The following is a 26,493-nucleotide window of genomic DNA, read 5'->3' on the forward strand; positions in this document are numbered from 1 at the left end:
TCCATTATTCAAATAAAATTAATTCTTTTCAATTTCTCAGTTGGCAAGAATCGAACCCTGGCCTTTAATGTTACAAATCAAGTCGGTTAACCTCTCGGCCGTCTCATATTAAATTTTTTTTTTTTACTTTGAAAGTGATTAATAAATTTTTTTTTTTAAATTGCCAACTTGAAAAAGTACAGGAAAAAATATTAACTAATACAAGGATAAAATAATAACAAAAAGAAAATATAAAGGAAAATATGTAAACAAAAGAAATGAAATAAAAGTGTGTGGAACTTCTCGCTCGAGTGGCGGGAATTCAAACGCGTGTCAAGGTTCGTTTGCATCGAGGCACACACTTAAGAATATATTATGCGGGTTTAGGCACTCGAGCCAATCGTTGTCAATTTCACCCAATTTCAATTCAATGCTCACGACAAATTTCGAATAACTCGGAGTTAAGTCGTTTATCTCACATAAATAATAATACTTGAGAAAAATTTCCAAATAAAGATTAAAAAATAAAATACATTAAAAAAAAAAAATTTTAATCCAAACGAAATTTCTTAAAAAAATATTAATTGCAAAATTGTACGATTAGATAAATTAAATTATCAAATAAAAAATTTACGATTTGAAAATGTAACGTTTTTTTCCCCCAACCCAAAGAAAAAAGGAAATAAAAATTAACACGCGAAATGCTGTAAAATATTTCTGTCACCTTGAAGATTACTCTCGTCTACTTTTTCCACTTGCAAAAATATTGCACCTATTTACCATTCCTCCTCCTCCCCCTTCCTACTTATTCACTCCCCCTTTCGAAAATGAGGATGCATTAAACTTTCCTTCTCCCTCGAGGAGAGGATTCACCACCGGAAATTCTTAAAGTTCATCTTGGAATATTCAACTTCAAAAAGGGAAATTTTCAAGTTTCTTGTGTTTCTGAATATAACCAGTTAAATACTGAAAGGAGAAACACAGTTTCAACTAAAACTTTAATGGAAGTTGTTGTAACTTTAAAATTGACTTAACTGTTTGGCCTACCATTCAATTAATTATGAATGAAAAGACATTTCCTCGGGAGTAAGATGAAAAAATAAAAAATCTCCCCCTTTTAATCATTATAAGAGTTTGTCAAACAGACTTTTAAATCATATTGATTAAATTATGTTTTTAAAATGGCTTGAGAAATAATATGAGAAATATAATAAGATCTTAATTCTCATTAATTAATTTCATTATAGTTAATAATAATTAATTATTTTGAATTAAATTAAAAATTCAATTTTAAGAAAATTCAATTATTCAATAAATTCCAAAATTTGAAGCTATCTAAAAGCTTCAAATGATTCACCATTGGAAGCTTTTACAGGATTGCCAGAAAACTTTAATTTTGTTTTTCCTTGACTTTTCCCTTATTTCCAGACAAAATTTTCACTTTCTCCCTGATTCTCAAATTCAATAACTTATGGGAATATTATTATTATAAATTTAAGATGACAGAGTGATAAAATAATTATTTTATATCATAAGAATATTGTAACTATAAATTTAAATTTTCAAAGATTTTAATTTCAACCCTTTTCAAAATTCAATTATTTCTAAAAATTCACACGATAACTCTTCTAATATTCAATTATTACCTAAAATTTTACATAAAATTCATTTTTTAATAAATTTTTATCAGAAAATTTTTCTAGAATTCAATTTACATACAAAAATAAATAAATTTATTCAATAAGTGAATATTTCTTAAAATTGAATTTTTATGAAGAATTTTATAAAAATTTTTTAAAATAATTGAATTCTTTCGGTGAATTTCAAAAAAAAATTTTAAGAATAAAAGCAATTTTTTATCATATTTAAAATTGTATAAAAAATAATTGAAATTCTGCTATAAGTTTTGTTATTTTTGAAAATAATTGAATTCTTAAAACGAATTTTATTAATAAATTTTTTAAAGAATTGAATTCCCGTGAAAAATTTTATTTGTGAAAATAATTGAATTCCGGAGAAAAATATTATTATTCATGAAAATAATTAATTTCGTGTGAAGAATTTTATTCAAATTTTTTAAATAATTAAATTTCTTAGAATTTTTTAAAACTTTATGAAAATAATTAAATTCTATCGAAAAATTTCATTAAAAAATTGAAAATAATTGAAATCTGACAAAGAATTTAAAAAAAATTCATTTTAAATAATTGAATTCCTGTGAAAATGTTTATTTTTAAAAAAATTGAATTCTTGGGAAGAATTTTATTAAAATTTCATAAATAATTGAATTGCTTTGAAAAATTTTATTTTTTACGAAAATAATTAAATTCTTTCGAAGATTCTCACAAACATTTTTGACAATAATAAATAATTGTATTCCCAGGAAGAATGTTATATTTTACGAAAATAATTTTATTCTACGACCAATTTTATTATAATTTTTCAAATTTATTAAGCATTTTATCAAAATTTTTTTTAATAATTGAATTCTCAAGAAAAATTTATTATTTATAAAAATAATTGATTTCTAGCGAAGAATTTTATTAAATTTTTTTCTAAATAATTAAATTCACTTAAAAAAATGTATTATTTGTGGAAATAATTGAATTCTCAAGAAGAATTTTATTGAAAATAATTGAATTGTATAGGAAAATTTTATTAAAATTGCAAGTTCATTAACTAAATCTTGTAAAGAATTTGAACAAAAATTTTTTAAATTATAGAATTCTTTTGTTAAATTTTATTAAAATGGTAAATATTAAAAATAATTGAAATGAGGAAATTTTTTGAAAATACTTGAAATTTTGCCAGAAATCCAATTAATTTGGAAATTTTTAAGTAAAATTATTCATTAAATAATTTGTAAGTAATAATTTTATGATATAGTTTTTCAAGAATTAAGTTATTTAAAAAAAAATTATTGTCAGAAATAGAAAAAATTGAAGGGTTTGTATTAGAATTCTTGTCAATTTCATAGTTTATAAGGAAAACAAAAAAACACCAAAATTCCGAATTTTCTTATAAATTCTAAAAATTAAATTTTTTCCAGTACTTTTAATCAAAATCCCTGACTTTTTCCTGATTTTCCTGACAAATTCTTATTTCCCTGACTAATCACTCGTTTTAATATGTTTGTGATTTGCAAATTTAAATATTTTATTTTTTTGTTGGTATTTTATTTATTTATTAACGTGATGTTTATTTTAATGATTTTAACTAGATAAAAATTGGTTTTAATTTTTTGTTTAATTTTTTAGTTTTTAAAAATTGTGTTGTATTTATTTGAAAATAATTTTTTTTATTAAAGTGACCTGATGATGGTGGCGAACCAGACCACCGCACCGAAACGTCGTCTATTTTATAAAAAAGTAAAAAAATTGTTTTTCTTTTATCTTCTATACTTCTTTCAAAAATCGAAAAAAATAATTTATGAATTAATTTAATTATTAATTATTATTAATTTAATTATTCATTAATTAATGAATAAAATCAGAGAAAATAAAAAAAAATTTAGAGAGTTCATTATAATTGAAAACAATATTTAATTATCGAAAATAGTAATTAATAGTTATTAGGGGTTGGTTATTTGTTTCGTTTTTTTTTCCATTGCTGTTACTTGTGAAGTAAATTTTCCCGCATTTTGATTGTGTGCGATAATGACGATAAAGGGTCATCAGTGAAGGGAATTTGATTGTTTATACTGTGGAAGTAACTTCTCTTTTTTGATGGTGGCTAGTGTCACTGAACGATGATAGGACATACCTTTTGAAAATTGCCCTGTGTAGACCCTCGACAATTCAGAGAGATACTTGCTCCATTTATCCTGACGAGGGTCGGCACAAAGAGAGTGTCACTTACCATAGAATATCACATGCGAAAAAGTAAGCTCTGAATTCCCATCATTTTTTTTTCTTCTTTTAACGTTAATACACCATGTCACAAAATTCTTTGTCAAGTGTTATAAAATAACATTGAGACTGAGAGAGGAAAAAAATTATAGATGAACATATTTTTTTTTTAATAATACCAAAAAATCTAAAGTAAATGAAATCCAAAAAAGTAAAAAAAAAAAATAATTCCACTTTAAACATATTTTTGGATTTTTTGTCCTGGTCAAAAAGTAAAAAAAAATTAAAAATCCAATGAAAATAATTAAGATATAAAAATTTAAATGGTTGGCTTAAATGAAATTGTTCTTTTTTTGAGTTGCTCATTTCGATGACTGTGAATCAAAAGTAGGTAAACTTAATATTTAAAATTTTAAATATTGAAAAAAATAATTTTTTATCATATAGCTTCTATAAAATTTTTTTAAAATGATTCGATTTTAATCAGAGTTGCCACAAAAATGTTATTTTGTTTTTCCCTGACTTTTCACTGATTTCCAAACAAAATTTTGACTTTTTGCCCAAAACAATAACTTCTTTTTTAAAAAAATATTTAATCATTATTATTTTTTCATAGGAATTAAGATTTTCAAAACATTCAAATTCAAATCATTTTGAAATTCAACAATTTATAATAATTAAAGATGACCAAGTGATAAGATCATTATTTTGTACTATAAAAAATATTTTTACTGTAACTTCTTCGAAATTATTTTCATCATTTCAATTCAATTATTATTTTCTACAATTTTTAACTAAAATTCTTCTTTAAATCAATTATTTACAATAATTTTTTTAAAAATTCTGAGAATTTCCAAATGTTTTTGTTTATAATTCAATTTTACGAAATTTCATCGATTATTTGGAAATTCTTCAAAAATAAAAATTATACAGAATTGTTTGTTAATAATATGAAAAATTCAGATTTTCAAAGATTTCAATTTGAAACTTTTTCAAAATTCAATTATTTCTAAAAATTCACGCTATAGTGCGTTTAATATTTAATCACTATGTAAAATTTTAACTAAAATTAAATTTCAAATAAATTTCTATTAGAAAATTCTACGAGAATTCAATTATTTAAATACAAAAATATTGAATTTTCATAAAAAATTATATCAACAAATTTTGAAATAATTAAATTCTTTCGAGGAATTTTAATAAAATTTTTAAAAATAATTACATTTTTCGAGGTATTTGATTAAAATTATAGTAAAATTAATTGAAACTCTGCGAGGAGTTTGTTTATTATTCATGAAAATAATGGAATTATTGCAAAGAAATTTATAAAAAAAAATTGTAAATAATCTATGATTGTAAAATTTTTATTATTTATGATAATAATTAAACTTTTGCGTAGAATTTTAATATCATTTTTTTTTAAATAATTGAATTATTTTGGAAAATTTTACTAAAATAGTATATTGAAAATCACTGAATTTAGAAAAATTTTTGCAATTAATTGAAATTCTGCCAAGAATTTCATTAAAATTTTTGAAAATAATTGAATTTTGAAGAAGAATTTTATTATTTATAAAGAGAATTAAAATTTTCACGAGAATTTCTTTAAATTTTTGCAAAAATTTAAGTTTTTTAGAATTTCTAATGAAATTCTTTAAGATTTGAAATTTTATTAAATATTTGAAATTAAAATCTTTTGAAGTTATTCTATTTATAAAAATTGTAAATGCAACTCTTTTAAAATTCAATTAATTTTTAAATATTTAAGTGAAATTATTCACTAAATAATTTATATAAGTAGGGGAATGTAGTCAAGGTTGGTCTACTGTCTAGGTAGGCCACTCGCGTTTTTTTGTCAAGTTCACTAGCGCCACCTACGCGAATATTTGTCGAGGCTTGTCTTAGTGAAACCTAACTTTTTGTTCAATTACATTTTCGGAAAATCAAAAATTGTGTTTTCTGTGACGTCGGTACAAAAAAAGCTGAAAAAAAGTTTTGTGCATAATGTGAAAAACCATTAATAAAAGATAAAAAACAAATTGAATCGTCAAGGCAAGTATGCAGAAAATTTGTGGGACTCATGGTTGAAAGGAAAACAAAGTAAAAAATCGAATCCCGAAACGCATTTCTTTATGGTTACAACAATTCGGTAATGTTACTTACTGTCAAGGTCGGCCACTATGTGTTTAAAATGCGCAAAGATGAGGACGAGCTACTTCATTTGCAAAAACTGCAATTCTGTATAACTCATAATATAATTGATCATCTTATTAATATTTTTATTTAATTTTATTAATATTTTAATGCAAAACTTTTTTTTATTTATATTTATTTTTTTATATTGTTTATTGTTATTATTTTGTTATTTCATTAAGTTACAAACTGTAAACAATAAAGAATCAATTTTCCGTAACTCCAAACATGTTATTTTATTTTTTAACGATTAATGCCCTTTGAATTTTAAACATGGCCGACCTTGACTGTAATGGCCAACCTGGACTACAAATTTTTTTTTTTTAAATCTTTATAACTTTTTCATTTTTAAACCTGTCAATTTACTTTGTACAGAAAAAATGTTCCTATTAAACAGGACTTTCCAACCATATACTTCAATTGTCCAAATTCATTTTTAAAAAAAAGTTATAAACAAAAGTCAAAAAGGTGGCCGACCTAGACTATGTTCCCCTAATAATTTAATGATAGCTTTTCAAGTATTAAGTTATTTAAAATGAAATTATTGTCAGAAATGGAAAAAATTGAAGGTTTTGTTTTAGAATTTTTGTTTTTTTTTCTAGAAAAAATTATTAATAATAATATTTTAATTATTTGAATGTTAATTAATTATTTTTCTAGAGGTCTGCATTCTTTTGAATGAACCACCTTATAATTTATAAAATTCTTTACGTTATCTATATTATTTAAATTATTAACATAAAAAACATGTTTATATTATGTTGTGGTGTTAATAATCTAAATCAAAAATAAAACGCAATGTATTCTATAACATTGAGTCTAAATTTTATGATTACAGTTTGAAAAAGATTTCAAAAAAAGAAAAACTTGTTTATTTTTTTATTAGAAAAAGGTGAAAATCAAAAACCAATGTTTTTTAAAAGTAAAAAAAAATTCTTCACTAATATTAAAGGGTTTAGAGAGTAATAGTTGGAGATCAAAGATCTCTTGAACGTTTACCATCTTATAAATGTTTCATTACATGAAACTCACGTAGGTGTCTCTTGCATTCGACTGCTCTGATGATAATAATGATAATAATAATAACAATAATGATAATTGACGAGGAAAACGTGCGTACAATGCAGACAAATCGTGATTTCAATTTCATTCTCGTTAAATATAGAATCTCGAAATTTCGAGGGTGAATTTCTCGATAAGTCTTATGTAGATTTAACGTAAAGTCTATATATATAGGTACACACACGTATATATATATTATATAAGCAGGGGTGAAAGAAAGCACAAAACGGAACACTGTGCACCTAACTATGCGCGTTTAATAGCACAAGACGAAATCTGCCCTAAGGGCCATTATTCGAACTCTCTAAATTAAATTTACCGTATACAAGTGCCCTTACTTGATAGGGAACTAATAAAGACCCTTCTTAGCTTTTGTCGATTAAAAATTGTCAATTGATTCAACATCAAAATTTTATTTTCCCCTCGATAGCATATTTCTTATCGGGAGTTCTTTAAATTTATAATTAAATATATTTCGATGAGAGGAATTTCAAAAAATACAAAAATTATTCTTTTTTTTCTGATTAATAATATTTGTTAAATATAGTTAATATAGAATTTATTATAAAGGACAAAAAAATATTTTAGCGCATGCTTTATATATACATATTCCACCCTTTCAATTCACCCGGGGGTGGTCCTCCAGAATTGCTCCCGAGGGTGAGTTTCAATTAACGAACATTCCAGGTATCCGACAGGGAGTGAAAATAAAGTCCGCGGCATGTTGTTCAACGAGGCAATGAGAATTACTGTAATTTTAAAAATGTATATATATATATATATATATATATATATATATATATATATATATTTATATTGTCGTTCCCCTATGAAGTGAAAATAAATTTTCATCTCATTAAATTTATTTCCAAACTTGCTCAATTTTTATTATTGAATATTTTCCTTAACACTTAAAAAAATTTTTTTTTTAATTCAAAAATTACTTATTTGCTACTTGCCAACCAAAAAAATTTTTTTGAATCAAACATATTTTATAATTGAATTAAACCTAATTTTTATTGAATCCAAATTATTATGTATTGAGTGAAAATTATTGTTTAATTCAAAAATAATTTTTAGTTGACTGTTTATGTTTATGTTTATTTTAGGTATAATTATGTTTGATTCAAATATATTTTTTTCTCAGTGAAGGAATAAAAGTAAATTTCTTTATAATTCGCGCTAAAAATTTATGTTACTCCAGAAAAAATGTCAATTATTGTATTAGTTGCAAAATTTAATGTGATGCCTAAAATGGACAAAATACAGAAATATTTTTTTTAGTAAAAGAAAATTTTGTCATGTTTAATGTTTCTTATCAATGGATAAAATAAATAGTTCAACTTTACAAATTTTGAAAAAAAACCCAAAAAACCCATTTTTTTCGGAAACTAGTAAACCGATTTCAATGAAATTTAGGTATGCTATAAACATAAATAAGACAGTTTAAAAAAATATTTCAAAATTAAAAAAATAAAAATTCCAAAAAAATGTTTTTGATTTTTTTTAAAGATACACATCAAATTTTTATTTTTAAAAATTCCTTTGAGTTCCCTCTTTAATATTGACTGCGAATGTATATTAAATAAATAAATAATTATATATATTTTTTCTATATTTTTGTAAAATTTTTTTTTTGAAAAAAACACAAATCATTTGTTTTGGAAACTAGGTACTTAAAACAATTATCTTTTTGAAAATTTAAAAATTAATTACTTTAGATTTTTTTTTAATTTTGAAATATTTGTTTCAACTGTCTAAACTACATTTTTAAAAAATCTGGAAAAAATATGTATTAAAGCGGACAGTCTAAGGTTTTTTTTGAAAGAAAAATTGAAGGTTTATCTTTAAAAAAAAATTAAAAAATGTTTTTAAAAATTTCAAAATTAATTTTTTGGTAATTTTTTTTTAAAAAAATTTTGAAAATCTTTTGTTGAATTGTGCTTTGAATATTTATAACATATTTAAATTCCATTCAAGTAGATTAAGTAGTTTCCGAAAAAAATGAGTTTTTTGATTATTTTTTCCCCTCCATTTTTCAAAATTTTCTCAAATTTGCTTAAAACTTCTTACTCAGGGGTTTTCGGGGTAGCTGATTACGAATCTAAAGTAAGAATTCAAAAATTTTCAAAATTCAAAATGGTGGCCATTTTTCAAATCCGCTCAAATTCGCTTGAAACTTGTTATTCGGGATTTTCAGGGTCAACATTTTGAATTTTTTAAATTTGACTTCAGATTCGTAATCAGCGACCCCAAAAACCCTCGAGTAACAAGTTTTATGTAAATTTGGTCAATTTTGAAAAAATGTCCGCCATATTGGATCCGCCATTTTGAATTTCTTAAATTTTGGGTTAAAGAGTTAAAGGAAAATGTAGTATAGCAGAATTCGAGAAATGATTCTAACTACAAATAATTATTCTAGGGTTTCCGGATTCGTAGCTTACGAATAATTAATTATGAGTGCAATTAATATACCTAGTAAATATAATTAAAATTTTGCTCTCCTATTTTACAATTTCTCTCTCGAAACACAAACGAATGGTTAAATTAATTTAGTGAAATGAACTTCATGGGGATATTCGTGAAGAGTAATCCAGGACTCATTTATGATGGGAAATCCGAGGCCTGTATCCTATCAATTTTCAAAATTACATTTAACGATCGGCAGAGAGGTGATAACCGTACTGATTTGAACGCATCAATTAAACTCGTGAAACCACAGGATTCTCTCCCTCAGGATTCTCATGTTCACCGAGATATTAATTTCATGTCTTGTCACCCCGGTAAACGCGAGAGTCTTCCGATGCCACTGCGCGATATTCTCTCTGTTAGAGAAAATTTATGTTACACACTTAACGCACGATATTCATAACACCGCGTCTGGATATATATTATAAATGTTCAATTTCCTTTCAAATACGCGAGTAATATAGCTTTTAATACGAATGCATATTATCAGACAATTTCCTATAATATGCTTTGGCGAAAGGGCAAAAAAAAAAGAAAAATCTTTTCAAACGTTTTCAATTAAAATAAAAATCTACAGCAAAAAAAAAAATGGTAGGGAAATTAATTAATAAAAAATTATACTTGTCTTTTATAGAAAGAAAATTCACCGATTTTGCAAAGTCGTGAGTCGAATTAAAAATTTTTTTCAATGGAATTTGAAATAAAAAAAAGAAAATGAATTATCTCCTTGAGAAAAAAGTGCAAAAAGGTACAAAGTTTTCTATAGAGTATAACAAAAATTGATAAAATATAGATATAATCTAGAATTCGTTTTCTCTTTGCACGACATTAATTAAGAAAAGTCGCTAATTAATATTCGAGGATAATTAAGACATTGCGTCTAGAAAAGTGGGAATGGTTTTCAGTAAGATTGATTACAACTGAGATGATTATTTATGTGACTACTCTTGCAGGTACATAAGAAAAGTATTATATGCATAAACAATAAATAAATATATGGTTATTAACCAGTCCTGACACAATGTTTACTAACGTCCATTGTGTTTACGAGTGTTAAAAGTTATGAAAAGCTTATTGTCTCATAAAAGAACAATGGACTAATTAAAGTAGGCGATGAAAACAATGGCCTAGTTAAAAACATAAACATATATATTTACAGAAAAACTGCTCTTTCGATGTTTTACACATTCTCTTTATTTTTATTTATGAATATTATACAATTCTTTTTGTATAAATTTTTCTGTAGTAACCAAAATAGTAGGTACAATTTTTTCATAGAAAATCCAAGTAGTAAAATATTTTTTTCTCTGGTTGGAATATTTTATTAAATTTTCGTTTTAATCCTACTAATAGTCTATTGACTTTTCGACCGAATGTCAATTAAAATTCGATTTGAATTTAATTTATTTACTTTGATTTAATTCAATAATTTTATAAACATGAATAAATGAAGATAAAAGAATAACAAAAATGAAAAATGAAGTGTAAAATCTTTATGTAAAATTATTGTATTGTAACAAAATTATTTTTTGGGTTAGATCCGCTTTGTGATGATACGGCTTCGAAAATGACTGGTCCTCAATGCACGCTCTGCTTATATATCCGTCGTGTCGCTGGAGTAGGGGAACTCCCTACTCCGTCCGCGCGTCTCATTAGCGGCGCGTGCGCTGAGTTCGCCCTACAGTTTCGCGCTTATTTTTTGAATTCTACAAAATACAACTTTTAAGTTTCACTATTTTTTTTCACTATTATTCAATTTATAAAATTTTTGAAAAACAAATATAAGCACGTTCATTTTTATCATTTATTTATTGCTTATAATTTTGATATTATTTTTATATTTGCATAAATTTATTTGCATAAATTTATTTACATTTATTAGTATTTACTTAAATTTGTTTATATTTAAATTTATAGGTAAAAAGAAAGTAAATAATCTCTTTCGGAAAAAATACAAAACAGAAAGTAAAAAATTTCTAGTTAAAAAAAATAATAAAATAAAATCATAATCTGGATTTTTTTTAAAGAAAAGACACTATCTGTTAATGTTTTAAATTTTAATAAATAAATATTTGTATAAATGATTTCTAATTTAGTAATTAATTATTTTTTCGATTTTTGGAAGACATGCAGGAGAATGAAAAAAATACTCACTTTCAATTTTCAAAAATCAAAGCAAATAATTAATTACTAATATTGGTGAAAATAAAAAATTAGTACAATATTCTTAAAATAAATTCTAAAGTGAAGAACAAAATGAATGGAATAAATTCGTACATTCTTTCATTTAACGGATCTCTGAAAAACTTGAATTTGTACACAAATGAAATCAGAATTTCAAGAACAGGAAGTAAATTCTTCATGTTTGTGTATGTATATGGCTATTTGATTTCCGAGGATCATATCTTTAAACATATATAAAGTAGTCTCTTGCTTTTATCAGAAAAGAAAATCCAACTTTACTTGATCTTAACAGTAAAATACGCTATCTACGGGAATTTATATAGAAGTTCTTGCACGACCTTCTATATTTAAGATCTGGGAAAACATTCTTTCGTCTTTGTTTTATGTTTTCTAAAAGGAAATTTAAAACGTTATGAATTTTAAATAATTTCAAGGAATAATTTCTCGGTTAATGCAGTTATATTAAATATGTACACTTGTTTATAAGGTAAAGTTTTTTTTTCCTACTTTTTTTTTATTCTTTTTGCCCATATCTTGTGTGACACATCTATCATAATACGAATAAACTTCTCTTCTCTCAAAGGTAAATAATTAAAGCACTTCTAAAATGTACTAATTCACACTTGTTTTGCCATCAAGTTCAAGTAATTATTGAAACTAATGACAATTGTCATTTTCCACAATCTTTTATTACTATTCACTATAAATGTAGGTATGTGAAATATTTCTTGGAAAATTAAATTCTGAGAGTAGTGTAAATTGGAGTTTACGGGAGAAAAGTTTCTCATATTTATATTCTTCTAAACTTCTATTGAATCGAAAAGAAGGAAATTAAAATACTATATTGGAAATTAATATTTTATAATTAAATAATAATAAATATTTTTATTATATTTCTTTATTATTTTTGTAAATGAATTAAGTTTTATAAGTACTAACGTACGAAAGGGTATGTCCCATTTATATATTAAATCAATATAGAAATTAATTTATTATTTTTAAATATTAATATAATGTTGAATGTATTTATTTATACATTTACTTAAAATTAGTGATAAAAAATGATTTTTATTTGAGTTTAAATAATTCAGTATCAAATATAACACTGTGGCTAATTAAAATTTCGTTAGATATGATCAAAGGGAAAATGTAAAATGTATATTAGTGCTGATTCCATTTGATCTTTCAGCAGCTTTACTCGATCTACAGAATCGTGACATGACGTCATCTTCAAAGAGCGCTCGGACCATTTCGCAATTCGATTTTAATCGATACCAATAAGCGCAATGGTTGTTCGCGACTTGCCGTCGTATATATTCAACTTAAGCCGACAATGATTTGTTGCCTCTTAAAACCATTAGGTTGCTGCTTACTTTTACATGTCTCTATATATAAATATATACCACTTTAAAGATCAACGATACTGTTACTCTTGTAATTTCTTACAAAACAATAATTTCAAATTTTTCTTTCATACTTTCAATTAAAGTCCTGTTATAATTATAATTGTTATGATATATTATTTACACCTAAATATGGCAATACTTTTCTATTTTAGTTATTATTTATTTAATTTATTACTGAATATAAAGAATAATAATAATAATAATAAATAAAATTAATATTTATTAATAAATATAATACAACGTTTAAATAATGATGTGAATTTATTTTTGGTTACAGATTTAGGCATCATGACGTGTACTACGATTGGTAAATAATTTTTGAAGTGAATTAAGTGAAAATTTCAAGTATTTTGAGAAAAAAAAATCGAGAAGTGCTTAGTGGAGTGTTATTAAAATTAATATGAAAAAATGTCGTCAATTATTTCAAGGGACCCTGGGTCTTATAGGAAAAGAGATTCCACTGACAGCAATGCGTCAAGTTACATAGTGGTGAGTAATCAAATTTTTCTAAATTATTTAATGAAAAATGTTAAGTATTTAAGAAAATTTAATTTAAAATAATATAATTTGCGAAATTTATTTCTACTTTTAATGAGAAAAATTTATCATTGAAAATATTGAATTAAAAAATTAATAAATCGAAAAATTGAATACAAGTATTAAATTTAAATATGTGACGCGCCCCTAAGAAGCAAACAATTTTAGGTTGTTTATAATTTTCGAGAGTAAAAGTACAAGAAAGAGAGTCAATTATTTAATTTAAATATTTTGTCTAAATATTAAATCCAAAATAGTTTAAATATTATAAATATTAAATCAAAAACATTAAGTTTAAATATTAGGTCAAGATATTAAAATTAAAGATTAAATTTAAATACTACATTTAAACAATAAATTTAGCAACCAAATAGAAACAATTAGTGGCTGAGAATATTCGCAATGGAAGAATTAAATTTTGCCATAATTAATTAAGTAATTATAATTACATGATCTTATGTAAGGGAAAACAATAAAAGAATGTTAACAATGTATAAAGCGCACACGTTTTTCAATTGTAAAACAGCTATGAACTTTTAAAAATATGAATATATTAGAATTTTAATTCTCATTCATGATTATTATATATATATATATATATGCGTAAACATATATATTAGAATCGTGAGAGAATATATTTGCAAACTGACAAATATAAATATATAAAGATAACGAACAATAAGGAACTTTAATCGCTTCCTGTCGACGATGAAACAAGATTGCGTGCAAGATTCTACAAAAACCGTATATGCATTTGGCGAATCCGCAATAAAATTGCATCAAAAGTTGCGTAATATTAATTAGGTGCCACATCACATTTGTCCTTGTATAAATATTAACTATAGGGAAAAGAAATTTTTCTTTGATGGAAAAATTGAGATCCTTCCACACCATACAATATATTATTATAAATATATATATAAATGGGTGAGGAACTGAAATTGTGTGAGGCACACATAACAAAAAGTATAGAGCACACTTCCGCGATAAGACGACATTTGTCAACGTATAAATGATTGTAGAAAGAGAAAGAGAGAAAAAGAGAGACTTTTGCGAGTATAGCACACATTCTCTTTTGATACAAAGTTGAAAAAGTTTCCAAGACCCTCTATTTTGCTCAAAGATATTGCATTCCATTTCGTTATTATCATCACCTTCTCCACTTTCGAGGCGATATTATATTCGAGACCTTTTTTCCCATATGAACCATTTTTCCAATGGAAAAAAATGTACAAATGTTCTGCTAAGGAGAAATGTGTATTTTTTGTATATTAATATCCCTCTGCTCTCTCTCTCTCTCTCTCGTTTCCTCCTTTTCCCCAAAAATTTATTTCTAAACCAAATTCTAATATTTTATTCACTATATCGATTGACCTAAATTTTTCCAAGCGGTTTTTATTTGTAAATATTGACCTAATTTTTCAGTTTTTATTTTTATTCACTTCCAAAGCAGGGTTAACGCTTTTGCTCTTTTTAAATTCCCTGACTTTTTCAGGTTTTCCAGGTTGAAAAACGGAATTTTTCCATGTTTTTAAAACGAAAATTATTCGAAAAAATCAATAACTTCATTTTTAAATAAATATTTAATCATTATTATTTTTTCATATTTCAAAAATATTTCAAAAATTTCAAATTCAGTAACATAGAAGAATATTATTATAAAACATGAAGACATCGATCACTCCGAGTCTTCGACTCGGAGTGATCGATTTCTTCATGTTTTATAACAATTGAAATTTTTTATTTTGTTACTGTAACTTCTTCAAAAATTATTTTCCTCATTACGATTATTTATTTCTAGAATTTTCAACTAAAGATCTTCTTTAAGTCAATTTTTTAAAAATAATTTTTGAAAAAGTTCCTTGAGAATTTTCAAATTCTTTTCTTTACAATTTAATTCTATCTGCGAAATTTCGATTATTCTTACATGTTTCAATTAAATATATTAGAAATTAAAAACTTTAAATAATTAAAAAAAAATTCAATTAAACTTTTTCAAAAAAAATTAATTCTGCAAAATTCTTAACTAAAAGTATAAAAATTTATAAAATTTATAAAAAGTTCAAAATTTTCAAAGATTTTAATTTGAAACCTTTTGAATATTCAAATATTTCTAAAAATCTATCTATAATGCTTTCAATGTTCAATTATAATCTTTAATTTTAATTGAAATTCATTTTTAAATCAATTTTTATTAAAAGATTCTACTACAATTCAGTTATTTAACTACAAAAATAAATAATTCATTGAATACTTCAAAGTTTCTTAAAATTTTATTCCCATAAAGAATTTTATCAACAAATTTTTAAATAATTGAATTCTCTTGACAAATTTTAATAAAATTTTTTTAAATAATTTCATTTTTCGAGAAATTTGATAAAAATTGTAGATATATTAAAAATAATCATTGAAATTCTGCCAAGAATTTTATTAAAATTTTTGAAAATAATTGAATTTCAGAGAAGAATTTTTAAACTTAATTGAAATTTTGACGAGAATTTTTTAAAATCTTTGAACATAGGATTGAATTAGTGGTTTTTAACTATAATTATTCTATAAATTCATTATTTTTAATAATTAATTAAATGTATTAAAAATTTAACCAAATATTAGAAAAATTTGAATTTTCAACATTTTTCAAAAAGCTAACAATAAGTTTTTTAAAATTTCTAATGAAATTCATTCAAAATTGAATTTTTCTAAAATTTCAAATTAAAATCTCTTGAAGTTCGTCTATTTATGAAAATTTACAAACTTTAAAATTTTTGATAATAATTGAATTGTTACAAAGAATTTCATTAAAATTTTTGAAAATAATTTAATTCTTTCAAGAAATTTAATTAAAAATTTATTAAAAATAATACTTACATTGTAATAAATAAATTGTAGCAAAAGTTTTTAAGATAATTGAATTTCTTTGATAAATTTTAATAAAATTTTTAAGAATAATTACATTTTTCGAGGAATTCGATTAAAATTGCATAAAAAATAATTGAAATTCTACAATGAGTTTTATTATTTATGAAAATAATTAAATGCTTGCGTAGAATTTTATTAAAATTTTTCTTAATAATGTAATTCTTTTGGAAAATTTTATTAAAATAGTAGATATTGAAAATCATTGAATTTGAAAAAACTTTTGAAAATAATTGAAATTTTGCTAAGAATTTTATTAAAATTTTCGAAATTCAATTTGTTTTAGGGTTTTTAATTAAATTTCTTCTATAAATCCTTTATTTTTAATAATCAATTAAATATATATATTAAAAAATTCAACTAATTTCAGAAGAAACTTAGTTATTAAAATTTCTTTTAAAAATCTAGGTTTTTTTAAATTTCTAATTAAATTTATTTAAAATTGAAATTTTCCAAAATTTCAAATAAAAATCTTTTGAAGTTCATCTACTTATGAAAATTGTAAACGCAACTCCTTTAAAATTAAATTAATTTTAAAGTATTGAAGTAAAATTAGATTTCAAGAATAAACACAATAACTTTAGAAAACAACAATTTTCCAGGATTTCGATCAAAATTCTTTGACTTTTCCAGGTTTTTTCAAGGTTTATAAAATTCCCCGACATTTCCAGGTTCATTTTCATTTTGCAATTTTATCAACACAAGACCAAAAATTATTTATTTTTATCTATTTAATGTTTGCTTCCTTTTTTTCAGATTTAAATTTCGCAAATTCAAAACCAAAATTTTTTTACCTATTTTGGGTTTATGTTTATTTCTGTAAATTTAAATTTTATTCTTTAAATTAAATTTTATTCTTTGTTAAACTTGAAGGAAAATTCAAAAACAAAAAAAAAAATTGTTTACTTGTAAAACTTGACCGAAACTCTGAGTTCATGTCCGACATTTGAGCTTCAAATTAAAATTTCTTTCGAAATTATTACCCTACGTAAAGTTCAGTTAGTTTGCTGAATTCTAATTTGCCTCTTGACCTATAACTGTCGCATAAATTTTAAACTTATGATTTCTCATTGGACTTATTGAATTTAGACCTGAACTTTTTGTTCCCTTCTTAAAGAAATATTGACCTGAATTTTGATATTGACCTGCAATTTGATGTTCCTGGAACATTATTATTATTATTAGAATACTACAACTAAAATTAATTAAAATTCAAAAAATGACAAGGAAAACTAATTACAATATTAAAATTATAAACGAAAACAAAAATAGAAGCGAAAGGAAAGAAAAATTAATTAATTTCGAATAAATTTTTGAAGCGGACGCACACTTGAATATAAGAGACTGTAATTTTGCAATTACATTTTATTTTGTCTCATTTTCTGTGGCCTTTTGTTCGTTTACAGACGTAATAAGCAATCTCAGCATGCATTGGACTTTTCTTCCTCATCTTCAATTTTTTTCCCTTCTTCTTTTTTTTATCCACCACGCGAGAATCGTCAGATGTCTTATACCAGCGTGGAATTCAAATTGTTTCATTGCCCAGAACCTCAACTCGACTGCGCGCGATTGTCAGAATTTTTCTCTCTGCCTTTTCTCTCATCTCTTACTTTTATTATTCTATTGCTTGCAAGATCGTGTGTGCATTGCGAATCACAGAGGGAAAAAAATCGAAAACCGTTTTACAGTCCCTCTTCAGAAAAAAAAGAGAGAAAAAAACGAAAAGAAAGAATGGAATTTTATTTATCATCATTCCGTGTGCCTCCCCGAGGGGTGAAGAATGCAATGTGTGTTGAAAATTATTCAGTAACGATATGTAATAAATATTATTAGTAACAATAAACTTTCAAAGCAGCGAATAAAAGGGGAAAAAGTTTCAAACCAAGTAATTTTGTTATTCGTTTGTTAAACTTAATTGTTAATTTATCATTCAATTAATTATTCAATTGTTACTCAGACTGTGGAATAGCCGTGGGCGTTAAGCGCCAGCATTTTAGTTCGCGAGGTATCGAGTTCGCGCCCACTTCATAGTTTTTAATTTACTATTTTTATTTACTCACTTTAAACGTAGTATCTAAATTTAAAATAATACTTAGGCAATTTAATTCGTTAATTATAATTAATAAACTTCTGATTTAATTATAATTTTATATTAATTTAATTCCAATTTAATTTCAATTTAATTTCAATGTAATTCTAATTGATTTTAATTTAATATTGATTCAAGTTTTTGTATAATTTTAATTTAATTTTTAAAATTACAAAAAACTTATGAAACCTAATAAAATAGAAATAAAGTTCATCTCTTGAGTAATGAAAGAAATTAATAATTTTAGATGAATCATTTTTTCATATTTACTGCGATATAAAAATATAAGATCTAATCTGGATTTAAAGAGACGTTGGAATATTGTGATGGCAGATCAATCTTCTCGATCATCAATTTTCAGTTTGATTAAGCCGACTCGTTATAATTAAATGGTGTGACCTAGAAGCCGATCATTGTCGCATCCAGAAATAATCAGAGCGCCAGACGACGATTGATATAATATTAATTATAGGCATTGGTGATCGATCAAAATTTGTAACAGGGAATGAATGGTCGAGTTGATCTTTAAGGGGTTACCCCCACTTGTAGCGCAAAAAAATAAGCCTTTTTTATGAATTTTTTTAAAGAAAACTACAAAACCTTTTTAATCTATAACTATATCATCTTAAAGAACACATATTGAAGAACTTTTAGTAATTTTTTTGTTAAAAAATATTACATAGTTAAGTGTCAAACTGCCGTCAACGAAATAATATTTTTATTTATACGGTTTGCGGTGACCAACATTGCGGCGAAGTGAATCATCGGAATCAAAAAATGTGGATAAATTTAGTCATATGAGTATAAACTAGTCTTTAATCGAAGGATTTAAAAAAATATTTATTTTTCACAAAATGGCTGACAGTCTAAGTTAAAAGTTCGATTTTAACGAAAAAAAACGTCCGTTTTTTGGCTATAAAACGGACATTTTTTTTCGAAAAAGAAAATCGAACGATTAAAGACTACATTTTTATGTATTAAATAAGCCTGCAAAATTTCAAGAAGATCGGTTTATTAGTGTTTGAGTAATCTTGGTCACCGACTTCAGAAATGCCATTTCGAGAAAAACGCGTTTAAAGTTTCAATTTCAGTTTCCACGAAGAAAATAATTTTTTTGTAAAGTTACATAGAATCAACTCCGGTAAGTGGGAGTACGTAATAGTTTGGTTTCCAGAAGTAGGCTGAAAAGTCATGGTGGTAATTAAAAAAAAGATATTCATTTTATCGATGCATATATGTATATACAAATCAGTATATATCAGTCTCTTTCGTCTCTTTCAAAGCTCATATCTCAGTCAATTTTGTTGGAATTGACTTGAAATTTTCAGGACATACTTTCAGTTACTTATGCTTCAAAAAAATGCAATAAAAGAAAAATCGATTTTTTCAAAGTTGCAAGTGGGGGTAACCCCTTAAAGACCAATTTGCATACCAGTCACTCGCGATTATATATATCTTCTTATAATATGTATATGGTATATACCAGTGAGAAACGAAAAGTGAATTTATCTTAGTCGCGATATATAGTCACTCAATATTCTGTGCACACTTCATTAAAGTGCACTTTTGATTATTGAATACATGAATATATATATATATATATATATATATATATATATATATATATATATATATATATTTATATGGGTTAATACTTTACTCAATGGTGGTCACTTTTGATTTCCCACTGTTCCCTATTTAAGAAATTTTAAAATTATATTCAAATCTGATTATTAATTGTCATTTAATAAGCTTCCTCAGAATATATTTTATTTAAAACAATTGTTTTTTTTATACTATTTATATTATTAATGAACAAAACTTAACTTTTTTAATCTTATTATTTAATCTTTAAACTAAAAACTAGCAACAATACGCGCGCTAAAGCGCGCGGCAAACTTCTTGCTGCCTTTTTTTAAAAATAAAATTAGCAATTTTAAAAATAATAGAATTTAAAAATTTTCTAATTTAAATTTTTGTTCAAAACACTAAAAAAATTCATTTTTGGTGAAATTACAAATAATTGCAAAAATGCAATTATTTAAAAATAAATAAATAAAATTCTTCTTATAAAATTCAACTATGTTCAAAATGTCAAAAAAATTCTTGTCCTAATTTCATTTATTTTCAAAAATGTTTCTAACTTTAATGATTTTCAATATCTACTGTTTTAATAAAATTTCCCAAAAAGAATTTCAATTTGACAAAACATAATATTTATCAAAATTTTAGTCTTTTAATGAAAAGAAGTGAAAAAATTCTGATGATTTCTGTTTGTCATTACAATTTTGAATTAATTATAAAATAAAAATAATTGTAACATTATAATATAATATACAATGTATTTAAAACATAACAAAAAACAAAAGTATAAACAAAATACAACTTCAGAGTGTGAGGGACAGAAAAAATAAATGAATGAAAGAACATTCAAATTATTATTGCAGTTAATTGTGATACAGTTTATTTATGATTAAAAAACAATTTATGCTTCGTGAAGAACCATTAATCGATCAATGATCGATTTCTTCATGTTTTATTGTTTTCATGTTTAATTAAAGATGATCAAGTAATAAAATCATTATTTTATATTATAAAAATATTGTTACTGTAACTTCATCAAAATTATTTTCATCATTTTAATTCAATTATTATTTTCTAGAATTTTAAATTATTTTTTATGAAAATAATAAATAATAATAATAATAAATTCCTTAAAAAATTTTTATTATTTATGAAAATAATTGAATTCCTGTGAATTTTTGATTATTTAACCCATATATTAATTTATTAACCTGGTTATTATTTATTTATCTTTTAATATTTTAAAATACTACTGCAATACTTTTTTCTCAAGAAAATAAAATTAATATTTTTAATCACGAATCTCAATGTTAATGTTTCAAAATAGCGGATCCAATTTGACCAAAAATTCGTAATCAGTGACCCTAAAAATCCATGTTATAACAATTTTCAAGCAAATTCATTTATGTTAAAAAATTTTGTCCTCCATATTGGATATGGATCCATTTTGGATTTTTAAATCTGGCTAAAAATTCGTAATCAGCAGCAATCAGAAATCAGTAACCTTCTAGTTAACAAGTTTCAAGTGAAATATTTGACAATGTAAAACAATTATTTACGACCTTTCTTAAACTTTTTTTTAAAAAAATTCCTTATTTTCTAAAGGTTTGATTTGTTGTTTTTGAACAAATTCTTTGTTATCTAAGGGTCAATTTATTTAAAAACGCTCGTTTCAGTCAAAATGCGTTAGCCTTTAATTTTCCGGTTTTAAGTAATTTCTAATTTGAATGTCGCGGTTAAATAATTCCATAAATACCCGACATGTATCGGTAAAGATTCTGTTTCATGAACGAATATAAATTATAAAATGGAGGGGGTAGAAGAATAAAAGTCTCGTCAAGACTGTTTAGAGTTCCATTCGTAATTTTCGAAGAATCAGCATCCAATAATAATAATAATAATAATAATAATAATAATAATAATAATAATAATAATAATAATAATAATAATAATAATAATAATAATAATAATAATTTTATGTTAACTTTTAGTGAAACAGTAAATTTTCTTAACCCTCTCTCTTATTGATTAAATTATATTATTACTTCCTCATAGAGGAAGTATTGTAATACCAAAATTTTTCGAGTTCGATTTTTTGACATATCTTTATGTTATTTGACCTCAGGAGTTCAAAAATTACATTTTTAAAAAATGTCATTCCGTATATATATATGTGTGTGTCTGTGTGTGTGTGTGTAAACATCACATTTTCATAAATATCTCGAAATCATGAAGAGCTTTTGGGTTGAATTTTTTTTTAAATTGTAGATCTCACCTGCGGACATAAAGCGAGAGTACTTTCTGATATATTAATAAAGTTTAATTAAATTTTTTTTTATTTTTAATTTTGCAAAAAAACGTTTTTTGCCCATAACTTTGAAAAAATGTTAGGACACCTATAAATGTTTTTCCATAATTTTGCAGAGTTTTTTTAGACGCATCTTTTGAGCCCTAATTGAACATTTTTCGTCCATATGTGACTATCCACGAGAAAACAGGGCTTAGCTCCCAAACGTGAATTTCACAGGGCGAGCGATTGAAGTACTACAATTGAAGTTAACTACGCTTGAAATACCCATCTTTAAAACGATATATTGTCGAAAATAATTCATATTTTTAACTTTCGACTTTTGCATCTGAAAAAGCAACATAAAATCTGTCGATTACCATAAAAAACTCAAAATTTATTTTTTGGGCCTAAGCCCTGTTTTCTCGTGGACAGTCACATATTAACTCTGGTTTTAACTTTTAAAAATCAAAAATTTTGGAAAATAAGACTTTTTTGAAAATTTTGTTGAAAAACGTAGAAGTAACTTTAAAATTATCATTATCAACTTGTAGAGCATTAAAAAAATCTTCGATTGACTTATTTTTGAACCTAATTCGATAATAAATTTCGAAATTATTGGTATTTTAAAAACCAAAAATTGTTAAAAATGACATTTTCTCAACTATTTGTAACTATCTTGTAGGGTATTTAAAAATACATTGATTGGCCCGAAATTCAATCACTTTACCATATTTATAAAAAGTTATTCATATATTTTCCTATTACTATTATTATCTCTATGTGGAAGTAAAGTGTTCATGAAATGAGCACCAAAATTATAAAAAAAACATACAACTTGGCAGAGGTTTTTATTTATTTATTTATTTAAGAAAAAATAAGTTCCTGGGGCTAATAAGCCCTTCCAAGGAACAAAATACATAAATCGATACAGCGCAATGAGTATATGTGTTAACTTAAGTTGAACATTATTCCATGAGATTTTAAATTATATTAGAGTATTGAAACGTACGAAACGAATTTTGAATAATTTTCTAATAATTCTTGTTGCTTAGTTCTTGATCCATTGATTTTCTTTACAGTGCGTGTATAATCCTTAATCGTGCTAATCTTTTGTACATGAATGATCTCGCTTATATCTCGTATATATACATATATACACACATAAAACCCCCATAGCAACCCCATTAATTTCTAGAGATGAAGGATTTCATCGTTCGTTATAAAGGAGAGAGAAACTAATTTACTCTCTGTATATATATATATATATGTTCAATATTAATGTGTTAGTCATTATTGCAGTACAAATAATCTAATTACAGTCATTTGAAATTGTATACAAATTTTATTTATTATTTTTCATATTAAGTATGCCATTTAATCATTTACCGTTAAAAAGTTAGGTATATCATTTTATACGGCACTTTCACTTTATGTTGAATTGCATTAAATTTTATTTTATCCACTGCATTTTACTGTGTCATTTAATTTTCTTTAATTATTCATTGTTTAAAATTATATCATTCGTTTATGGACTCTTGGGTACTTCTACGTTTTTGTTCATTATTTTTTTATATTCTGTTTAGTCTACTGTATTCTGTAATATTTTTATATATTTTCTTTGTACTCTATTTTATTGTTTTTGATTAATATTGTTTTGTTTTTTTTTCTTTATTATTTATTATTATTTGTTAAACTATTTTCTCAATTTTGCTTTATTTTTTTTATTTTGTGTTAACTTTGTTCTTTATTTTGTTTTAATTTTTTTTCTTTATTTTTTCTATATTATTTTTATTTTTACATTGATTCTTTTTAATTTGTTTATTTTGTTTTTTTATTTTGTTAAAAATTTTGTTTTATTTTTCTTTATTAGTTAACAAATTAACTATTAGTTAAACTACCAACTTTAATAGTAACTATTAAAGTTTACCAACTTTAATAGTAACTATTAAAGTTACTATTTATTTCTACTTGATTTGTTTTCTATTTTATATTTACTTTGTTTCATTATTTTTTTCATATTTATTTTAATTTTGTTTGCCTTTACTGTTTTCTTTATTTTATTTTTATTTTTTTTCTTATATTTTATTACAATTCCTCTTCGGTTACTTTTTCCATTATTTTTTTACGAGATTTGTTTCTGTAATTTTGTGTAAAATTTATTTTATTATTTTTTGTATAAACTTTGTTTATTTTTATTTTTGTTTTTATTTAATTTGTGAAATTTACCACTATTTGTATAATTTGACGCAAGGATTTTTAATAATATATAGAGTAAAAAGAAGAAATAAGTAAGAGCGAAGAGAGGTGTTATTAACCCTGAAAATGCGAGTTTCAATGACAAGCTGACGATGTAAGAAATTCCGCGATATTTTAATAGCATTTTACTTGATTCTATTATGCAAATTTTGTCGTTTTACTTTAAAGTCGTAATTGAAGTGCCATATGCAGTTGAATGCGGGGCTTTAAACACAATTTTGCGTACATGTCCCTTCCGGTTAAATTAAGTTAATGGTACCATGTGGTTATACAATCCGTCTGTCAGTCACGCTAATTATTATTGTACGTCAAAAATTCTATACTGATGAACTTCTCGAACCAATTGTTACGCATATCTCTCAATTATTTCCTCTCTCGTCTTGACGATAATTTCAAATCTTTTCAAATCTGAAAAAAACCAAAATAGAAAAAAAATTATTTATTATTAATTTACTCTAAAAATTTGAATTTGTAAAAATTCTTACTAATTTGAATTAGTGAATGACTTTTTGCTTTTGAATTAGTAAATTCTACTATAATGAATAAGTAAAAAATATGCTAATAAATAGTAATTTCTACTAATTCATTAGTAAAATTTAATAATTCAAAAGCAAAAAGTCAGTCACTAATTAATACTAGTAAACATTTTACTAATTCAAATTTTTAGAGTATTCATATTTAGTTTAAATTACCATTTACCAAATTAAAAAAATTGTATTTTCGTCCTTTAGTTTTGTAATTTAAAATTAGAAAAACAGAAATAATAAAAATATTATAAAAATAAATAAATAAAGTAAATAAAAATACCAAAAATAGCAGTATCGGCGAAAAATAATGATTTTTTAAAGATTAAAAATGTGAATGTGTATTTTAGAGGATATTTTACACTTTTCTTCTCGAGTTTGCATTTCAAGTAAGAGCTATAGAGATAAAAAGTCAGGAAAAAGCTAGTAGGAATAAATTTAAGCCAACACGCCGTCTCGTAACGTAGGCTTTTCCCTACTTCTGAAATCTAGGGAGTTCGAGAGAGAGAGAAGGAGCACTCAGGTTCCCCGGACCACGATACTAATAATTTAGTATCGTTTTAGGTTGATTGGACGAAGGATTTATGTTTTGCTGCAAATCCGTTCTACATTTTATGTACACTTTATTGAGGATTATTTCACCTTCTTATGTGTATAGAGAGTACTTTTTTTCTTTCTTTTTTATAAGCTTAATGCAGCAATATCGAAAACTTTTATTTTTCATTCAATATTTATTGGTCTCCAACTTTTCAACGTAAGGTCTCAATTTATTGTTTCTCAGCGACGTATAAAATCAAAGGATTCTGTTTCTGATTTTCTGAAAGCAAACAATAGAATTTTTCTTTTTGAAAGTAAATAATACAATTTATGTTTTCTAAAAGTAAATAATAAAATTTATGATTCTCAAAAGTAAAGAATTTTATTTAATTTTCTAAAAGTAAGAAGCACAATTTATTTTTTTTAAAGATAAAAAGATTGTTACATCTTCTGAAAGTAAAATATTATTTTAGGTTTTCCCAATGAGTAAAAAATATAATTTACTTTTTTAAAGGTAAAAAATGTGATTTATGTTTTACACAGTAAAACGTGAGATGTTAGAGTAACACCAGAATGGATTAAAATAATCTGCAACAGTTTAATCCCTTTAGGATTAAAT

General features: G+C 24.1%; 2 protein-coding genes across 4 annotated transcripts in view; one reads left to right on the forward strand and one right to left on the reverse strand.

The window, feature by feature from the left end:
- Nucleotides 1-26,493, forward strand: part of LOC122503810 (protein sprint) — a 324,848-nt gene that overhangs the window by 61,518 nt on the left and 236,837 nt on the right. For all 3 annotated transcript variants that reach the window (XM_043614518.1, XM_043614520.1, XM_043614519.1), the window contains exon 2: nt 13,419-13,630. In XM_043614518.1, coding sequence (XP_043470453.1) covers nt 13,550-13,630 — 81 coding nt within the window. In that variant the 5' untranslated portion in view covers nt 13,419-13,549. The remainder of the gene's footprint in view (nt 1-13,418; nt 13,631-26,493) is intronic.
- LOC122503812 overlaps nt 1-26,493 on the reverse strand; it is a 282,660-nt gene that overhangs the window by 14,351 nt on the left and 241,816 nt on the right. The window lies entirely within an intron of this gene.

The sequence above is a fragment of the Leptopilina heterotoma genome, unplaced genomic scaffold, assembly GCF_015476425.1.
Source record: "Leptopilina heterotoma isolate Lh14 unplaced genomic scaffold, ASM1547642v1 Lhet_27, whole genome shotgun sequence".
NCBI lineage: Eukaryota > Metazoa > Arthropoda > Insecta > Hymenoptera > Figitidae > Leptopilina > Leptopilina heterotoma.